This window comes from Ascaphus truei, chromosome 13 (genome assembly GCF_040206685.1).
Source record: "Ascaphus truei isolate aAscTru1 chromosome 13, aAscTru1.hap1, whole genome shotgun sequence".
Lineage (NCBI taxonomy): Eukaryota > Metazoa > Chordata > Amphibia > Anura > Ascaphidae > Ascaphus > Ascaphus truei.
In genome coordinates, this window is record NC_134495.1 from 29773483 (window position 1) to 29782384 (window position 8902).

General features: G+C 40.4%; 1 protein-coding gene across 1 annotated transcript in view; it reads right to left on the bottom strand.

Annotated features, from left to right (window-relative positions):
- Window positions 1-8836, bottom strand: part of MN1 (MN1 proto-oncogene, transcriptional regulator) — a 53524-nt gene extending 44688 nt beyond the window's left edge. Inside the window, 3 exon segments of the mRNA XM_075569004.1 lie at window positions 4128-6576; window positions 6578-7676; window positions 8077-8836. Coding sequence (XP_075425119.1) covers window positions 4128-6576; window positions 6578-7582 — 3454 coding nt within the window. The 5' untranslated portion in view covers window positions 7583-7676; window positions 8077-8836.
- Between the last annotated feature and the right edge of the window lie 66 nt (window positions 8837-8902).

Here is an 8902-nt window from a genome sequence, read left to right on the forward strand (position 1 = left end):
TGTCACAGATATCAACCATGTAAAAATAAAATATATTTTTTTTTCTGCAAAACTAAAGCACTTTCCAAATAATTCACCCCACCTACATTCGCGTGAAACAGTAGACACATTATTCTGCAAATACAGCTTATTAATATGACACAGTTGCTAAAAAAAATAGAGAAGCATTTAATACCCTGTGAAAGACCATTGAATAATCTTAAAAACCACAAATAACGACACATCTTCCACAATTTCAAATAATAAATATGATTATTTTTTTTCGCTTTCTGCTCATTTTGAATAATAATTTATTTTTTAAAGTCTGCCTGAAAAGAAATACATTTTATTTGAAAATAAAGACGACATGAATGTAATACACATTCACGGCAACTGTATCCTTTTACATGCAGCCCGATTAACACCTGTGTGGTTTTAAGTTACATGTTCCTGTAGAGCAAATGTCAAATGAAGGCATTTGCAGAGACCTTAGGAATTTTGAAGGAAAAACCATCATGGACTTAACTCTTAAGCCACCAGTGCTCCATCCATTGAAAACTAAAAGCTTCTTGCTCTACTGTAGGGGAATAATGTTCCCTACCATTATATTCAAATGAATGCAGCTTTTAGCAACTGGAATGCTCTTGGAAAGGCCCTCGGTTAACACAAACACATTGACACATTGAGGTGTGAATATATGTATATTGAAAATAACCAAAGCTGAGTTGACCAACTACATCTGTTACTTCACTCTGATGAATTGTGTCTGGCCCAAGCAAGATTTCTCAAAGAAAATTAAGGATGTTCAAATAGAACTAAACTTTTTTTGTTTGTTTTTTCCCCCAATCTTAGTTTTTCTTTTTTAACAGAATTATTTTGCATTGAATAAACCACTCACTCCAGAGCAAAGGTTATTCAGTAACGCCAGTTATCATAAACAGAAACTGTGCTGGATACCAAACAGAAAGCAATTGTTAACCATTCACGGAGTTCCACGCTGTGCATTAATATGGGCTCAATGTTTAAGATGGAATAGGGGTCGTTTATCACCGGGGGGGGGGGGGAAGGAAACATTATTTGTACACAGGATTTGTCTAGGGAGAAGGAAATATTTAGAATTATTAAGCCAGGCCAATTAAAAAAAATGAACAGTCCTCAACTACTATTTTTAAATATTTGGAACACCTATTTTCAGCTTTTAAACCACATAACCCTCATTTATATATATATAACAAATAAATAATTAAATATGAGATAATTGTTTATGGCATTTAAAATCGCACAGAGAATAATCCATTAGGACCTTAACTGCAATTAAGTAGACAATTTAAACACTGTGGGTTTTCCCATGCTTTCAAACTCTTGCAAAATGAACAGTGTTTCATGTCAAATATTTATAGGCGGAAATAGTATAAAGAATATGATCTCAAATGAATGTTGCCTAATCTGGATAAAAACCTGAATCCAAAAGGTGAAGCCAGTGCCCATCATACATGTGTAATATTTGACGCTATCAAAGCATAAACAATATTTACAATGTTATTTGTGAAATAATATTGAAAGATAAGACTGTGCTGATAACCCCATTAGTTGCATCTATGACACAGCAGAGAGGTTTGAATTGCATACGTAAATGGCATTAAAACCAACAATATTTATAAAACACAACAGAGTATTTGATTAAAGTTTGTGTTGAGCAAATCGCAACTGTTTGCTAATAACAGTTGAAAAGGTGGCTATCCATGTTTTTCTGATACTAATAATGTTTTGTATAACAGTAATTCCTAATAACAAGGGGTTTCATGTTTAAAAAATACAGGATATTAAAAAAAAAATAAGAGTGCATATTAAAAATATAGGGTACATCCAATCTTAGTGGTAAAAAATGTTCAACAGTTAAACATCTAATGCTATAGATTTGTTATAGATGTGTGTGTGTGTGTGTGTGTGTGTTATTTCAAAATAACTTTGTAATTCTCTAGATGTCTGGCAATATTGTAATTATGTTGATAGTTTTGTCACGAGGCTGTGGAAGTCAAGGCAGGATATTTTGTAAACAACCAATATATGCTTAAAAAATAAAATAAATGCTGTGTGCACAACCCTATTTAAAAATGGAAAATAAAGAACCCCAAACAACCCAATTTATGCTCTTGCCTAGGCATAGCATGGAGAATGCTGATGTGCTTTCTAGACACTGCTCTGCATGCTAAACACTCATTCTTCAAATAGGAGCCCTCCTGAGCTGAGCATTAAACAGGAACAAAGAGGCAAGCAGCAGGGGCTTACTATTCACATTCAAACCCCAAAGCTGAAAAGCCAACCCAAACCATGGCCATCAAATGATGTACTTTTAAACCATCCAAGCCCTCTTTTTACTTGCATGTAACCCAATACCACATTTCTTACGTATTTTGATCCTATGGTCTTCTTCAACAAATGCTAGAGACAAGTCAGTGGGTGAAGCCACTTGAAACCCAAACTGGGATTCACATATTATTGCAAATGTTGAATTAAGTATGGCTTATTGGTTCATATTATACAAATAAAAGGATTGGTTCACCCATGAAGCTTCCATTCACTGTTTAGGTACAATCTAGAATGAAGCTGAAATGACCAAGCATTCATTCACAATCACACTGTACTTGTAAGTACATTTCAGATTTGGAGGAAGAAACAAAAAAAGCAAGAGACAAAAACGGTGGTTCTTGTGAAAATAAAGTTATATTAAATTGAATTTAAAGAACATACAGAATATATTGGTGCAAGAGGGGACAAAAATAAATTACAGCAATGTATTTTTTTGAAACCTTGAATGACATTTTTAAAATAATTAAGCTATTCAACATGAATAAAACATTGAACAACGCATCCCATGAAATGCAGCAATGCTACTATTGTGTTGATACTTGATATATGTATGTGTGTAATATATATATATATATATATATATATATATATATATATATATATATATATATATATATATACACACACATATATATGTAAATTATACATAAACACACACATGTGTATATATATATATATATATATATATATATATATATATATATATATATATATATATATATATATAACAAAAATACTGTATACAGTTTACATACACTATCATACAATGTTCTTAACAATTAGGGAAGACTGAAATACTTTTTAAAAAAAATAGCACCCTATCTTCAAAATAAAATTAAATGCGATCCCTAAGAAAACCCAGAATAATTTACATGATTCCTTTTGACAGTCAGTCATTCATTAAAAACAATGAAAGCAATAGATTCTTTAAAAAAAAAAAAAAAAAAGGCATATCTAATAAAATAACGTTTGGGATTATAAAAAAATACATATTTGTTTTTATTAATGATGGCTAACTTTTTTTTATTATTATTATAATTTATTCCAGAGACTTTTTTTTATTATTTTGAATAGGAATATGCACTGGTGGAAAAGTAGGAGCCACTAATGATAAGGTATAGGGCTACATTTCTCTTCCCAGTTTTGCAAATAGAACTGTAAACATTGATTACCTTCTGTCTTTGCCCTGCGGGTAGCCCCCTATTAATTAACTGCAAGTATTTTAGCGTGAGTGTAATAAGAAACAATAGTTTATCTTTTGTTCCATGATATAAAAATGGGTTCGTGGGAAGGAATCTATAGCCACACTTTGTTATTTAAACATTTAAACGCAGCAATGAAGTATTTATGCAAAATATAGCTTTATGTAACCTACAGTATGATAATACTGACTCCCAGTTATCAAGCTGATTAGGCAATTGGGTTTCTGCATGAATTGGTATGAAGTTGCATAATGAACACTTCATGGAGTACTTCTAATTGTTTGCTTTAATTAAATCCCAAACTAGTTAGCATTTGAAAGGGAGGATTTAGGATAACGAAATAACTGTGTATGTTGCTTATGGCTGAATAATAATGCCCCTATGCGAATTTGATCTTCTGGTCACTGGGGCATTTATTTTGCATTGAATGTAAAGTCACTTCAAATGATTACAGGCATCGTGATCTTTTAAATACAGAATGAATCCAGCACATGTTCATTTGATGGCATGACCATTTGACAACTAGAAAGGTGGACAAATTGAGTATACTCAATGTGTATAATTAAATATATATACCTTCTTTGTTGGTTTGTTGGCTCTTTGATTTCTCCCAGGGTGTGATAGATTTGTCTTCCTCTTCTCCCTCCATCAATGATTTCTCATTAGGCATGTACCATGTAGAATTATGCTCTGCCATGAGAGAGTCAAGGTCTATAGTACTCATAGAATTTTTAACATTGTCAGAGCAACAACTGTTTAATTCACTGTCCACATTTTGAGCCGTACAGTCAGTTTTTTTATTCTTCATTCCCAAGGGCTGGTCTTCAGAAATGCTGAACTGTTGTCTCTGGAGCTGTATCTGTGCTTGGAGTATCTCTAGAGGGTGGATCTCATCCTGTGCTGATGTGCTAGTTGGAGTGCGGACCTGTTCCATTCCTGGTGTTCCAGGGTGACCAGCCCCAGTGCTACTCAACCCATAACTGTCCGGGAGTGAGGTAGTGTTATTTAGCAAGTTTAGACCCATGGGTTTTTGTCCATTAAGAAGTCCATGTTCACCCCGCTGAATTTTTGGAGACCCTGTAACTAAAGGACAACTATTGGGTTTTGATATGTTGTTATCTGAACTGGAAGAAACTTCATCTTCATTGCCATAGGTGTTGCTGACATCTTCTGGGAAGTCAGCATGAGGGGAGCTGCTATTTGATTTAGTAACACTTTGAATTCCACTATCCAAAGATGACATGAGGTCAGGTTGGTCACTAAGAAGCAGCTCACCTCCTTTCCCCCAAGATGGAGAAGTCAGGGACTTGTCATGTAGAGTCCCACCAGGTTCCCCTGTGTTTGCTGGTTGACCCTGCTGCCCTGGACTCACAACAGCACCCCCACTATCCGCAGAATACTTATCAAAGTAGTTACCTGGGCTTACATGTCCACTGTCCCTTTTTCTCCTGCCCCTCCCTCGCCCTCCACCAGTCACTGGTTTGCCATCATTGCCAGGAGTGGCTTCAATATTGTAGTTTGGGGAAAGGCTAGTTTCTCCCTGAGTGGGCTGAGATGCCCCAGCTTGCCCTGTAGACTTACTGTTGCTATTGGAAGCACCAGGTACCTGATTGCTTTGGGAAGAGCCCCCTGGGAAATAGTCAGAACTAGTGTTATTTCCATTGTTGCTATTTACATCTATCTCTGTCTGGCTCAACTTTCTCTTGCCTTCAGCTTGGCTTTTCTTATTAAAAGTTACATTGAGGTTTGGTGCACCTAAGCTAGCAATCATGTTCTGACAGGCTGTGGAGAGGGCAGCTAAACAGCTTTGTCCAAACATATTTTCTTTCGAATTGGACTTGCTAAATGAACCTAGGGAAAGTGCCCCTAATTTGCTGGCTGTAGAACGCTGGCTAGCTTGGAAATCTGACTGTGGTGGGTAGGAACTGGGTGATGAGTTTACACCAGGTGGATTGTGTGGGGTTGACTGCCTGTTTGATCCAACAAATGGAAATCCTGGCTGTCCACCTATGGGGGGTGCTGTAAAGTCTGGAGGACCCCTTCTGTCTGACGGAGTACTGGTAATGCCCACCCCTCCACCTGGTGATTGTATTTGGGAAAGGTTAGCCATGTTGTTTCCAAACTGAGAGTGCATGCCAGGAGAATGCAATGCCTGAACATGTCCTTCTCCTGGAATGCCCAAGGGTTCCTGGATACCCATCCTATTAACACCTGGTCTGAACAGCAAATTTGATCCATTTTGTTGCAAATTAATATCATGAGGTGTAGGATCAGCAGGGAGGTTTGACCCACCCATCCTCCTTTGAAGCATATCTCCAGGTGGGTGAGGACCAGGAAACCAAGCATTCTCCTGAGCCACATGTGGGTTTTGAGGGTCAAAACTGCCAATCCTCCCTCCTTCACGATCAAAGTTAGGCTGAGGCATATTCCCCACTTGACCTCCATGTACAATGCTGCTTTGATTAACATCCCCATGATGGCCCAATTGTTGTAAATTAGACTGTCTCATTCTTTGCTGCTGGTTTCTGGAAGCCATTTGTTTAATCATCATTGCTGCATTTTGACGCTGTTGAAGGGACTGGTGATCTGACCCAGGATGTTGAAGCGTTGAGCCAGGAGGAAAACTTTCTGGCACTTGAGGAGTGTATTCACCTGGAAGACCAGGGTATGCAGAGGGAGATAGGTGACTCTCAATGCCAGCATTATGAATGCTATTGTTACTCCATGCAGCACAGTTATCCACGCCGTGATTGTTTGGAAAGTCAAACCTAGGCCTTTTAGTAACATTAATATAAGGAGCATCAAAGTGTTGCAATCTTTGATTTGGAGGTTGTTGTGGAGGTGCTTGTTGCATATTGAACATTGAATCAGAATATGGATGCATATTCCTATTCTCCAATCGATGAATAGGGTATTCAAACTGTGCATGCTGGCTCTGCATTACTGGTCCATTGTCCTGTAAGTTGGGGTTGGAGGTATTGGCTTCTGTTTGCTGTTGCCTAGTAATTGCTGGCGGGCATGAGTTTTTGTCTGGCAAGTAAACCTGTCTGCTGCTGCTGTTGCAGTAAAGGATGTCTGGCATTCACAGCAGGCTCCATGCCCACGGATATCTTTCGAGCACCTCCAAATCTTTCAAAGAATACACCATGCTGCTGCTGCGGGTGAACTTTAGTCATTCCCACAATCCCAGGAGGTCTGGGAAGAACTGAAGTGCCAGGGAAGCTGCCACTGGGCACCTGTCTACCAGCACCATAGTGGCCCTCTGAATCAGAAGGAGAAAACACTGGTACCTCAAAGTGTCCTGAAGGGCCATCAGTGGGATAATTGTATTCCAGAGCGTCAACACTTCCTTGATTATGGATTCTCCTTTGTTCCAAGCTGTGAGAATCAGAGGACGTGGATGATGGAAGCCCATGAAAAGAGGCAGCACGGTTTGGAGACTGGTCAAGAGGAAGGCAAGGTGCAGGGACAGCCTGGTTAGAAGCAGTAGAGTTGGGGTGTTGGAATTCAGGAAGATTACCTGATCTTTGCTGTCCAAAGCCTTCTCCTGACGGATTCTCTGACATTTGCTCATACCCCTCCCCAAAGGCTTGTTGGTTTCCAAGATTATTGTTATAACCCATAAGTCTCCCACCATGCAAACAAGATGCTGTAGCATCAGCCCCTCCAAAGTTGCCACTGAAGTGTGGATGATGCTGGTGAGGATGAGTGCTGGGATGACCATGGTGTTGCTGCTGATTGTTGAAGAAGCCATGAACAGGTTGTGGTTGCATTCCACCAGCATGGAGATCGGCGTGTCCTCTCCCATGATACCCATAAGGTTCTCCATTTAAATTGAGATTCATGCCTAACATGGAAGGCTCGTTCAAAGCACTGATTGCAGGATCCACGGACCCCGGAACCCCCCCAGAATGAAAAGCAGGATTTTTAAAATGAGAGCTCATATTCATCCCAGGCTGAGTGAAGTTTCTCTCTCCTTGGCCAGCGCTTCTGCTATTGATCTGTGGTTCAAACTGCTCCAGCCCAAACATAATTCCAAAATTGATCAATAAGGCATGGACAGTTCTTTCCACTGATGGTGCTATTACACTGGGCTCTTCCAATGCCAGAAAAGCACAAACGGATCTGCAAAAAAATAAGAGAAGAAAATAACAAGGACTCAGGAAATTCATGCAGATCTTTGCAGTCTTTGGAGGACAAAACACACACAAGTGTGAGAACCAACGTTGTCTGCTGAGCATTCAAAGATGAGCTCACATTTTGTAATCTGATAGGGCTTGTGGTGTGAGATCATAAGTAAACATTTTTTTTCCTTGGGATCCATGCAGAGTTGGACAAATTAAAACAGCAGGGGATCCCTTCCACCAAATTAAAAAAAAAAAATGTTTTATTAATAATAAGAATTTTTTTTTTTAAATATCCACAAAAAAAAGTCTACCAAAGTGGCTGTTCCACAACAAAAAGTTCTGGGAATACTGAACATTTGTATAATAATAATTATAAAATAATAATACTTGCAATGTACCTTACAAACACATGTAGGTGAAAAGTGTTCCAGTTGAGTCAACGTTGAACCCCCCCACAGTCTCAGTCTTTACTTGTGTTGCAGCAGCAGCTCCTCCTCACATCGCACTGCTCTCCGTGTATGTCCATCTGACCTGCAACTTCCCCATCTACCAACCTTGTGCTCATTGCAGCCGGATTAGCTGAGCCCTGCCATGTGTCAGCCGGTCCACTGGGCTTGGTCAGTGAGTGAGGAGGTCCTCTCCCCCAGCCCTTGGGCAGTGAGTGAGCAGGTCCTCTCCCCCAGCCCTAGGTCAGTGAGTGAGGAGGTCCTCTCCCCCAGCCCCTTGGTCAGTGGGTGAGGAGGTCCTCTCCCCCAGCCCTAGGTCAGTGAGTGAGGAGGTCCTCTCCCCCAGCCCTAGGTCAGTTAGTGAGGAGGTCCTCTCCCCCAGCCTCTTGGTCAGTGAGTGAGGAGGTCCTCTCCCCCCAGCCCCTTGGCCAGTGAGTGAGGAGGTCCTCTCCCCCAGCCCTTGGTTCAAACCAACACAGGAGGTGGGGAGGGGGGGGGGGGACTTCGCTATCCCTCCCGGTCAGTGCTGGTGTGGCAGCCCCGGATCCCCCCCCTCTGCAGCAGCAGCAGCTCCTTTGGTTGTCAGTCAGGCTGGGGAATGGGGAAGGTAATGCAGCGGCCCCGGTGTCTCTCTCTCTCTCTCTGCCTCCGTCCCTCCGGCAGGAGGATTTGTTCTATGTGAAAGATCCCTCACTCTTCTCTCTCTTCCCCCCCCCCCCCCCCCCCCCACCAGCAACAAGTTCTGCATGTCAAGCAATCAATTCCTCGCATTCTCTCC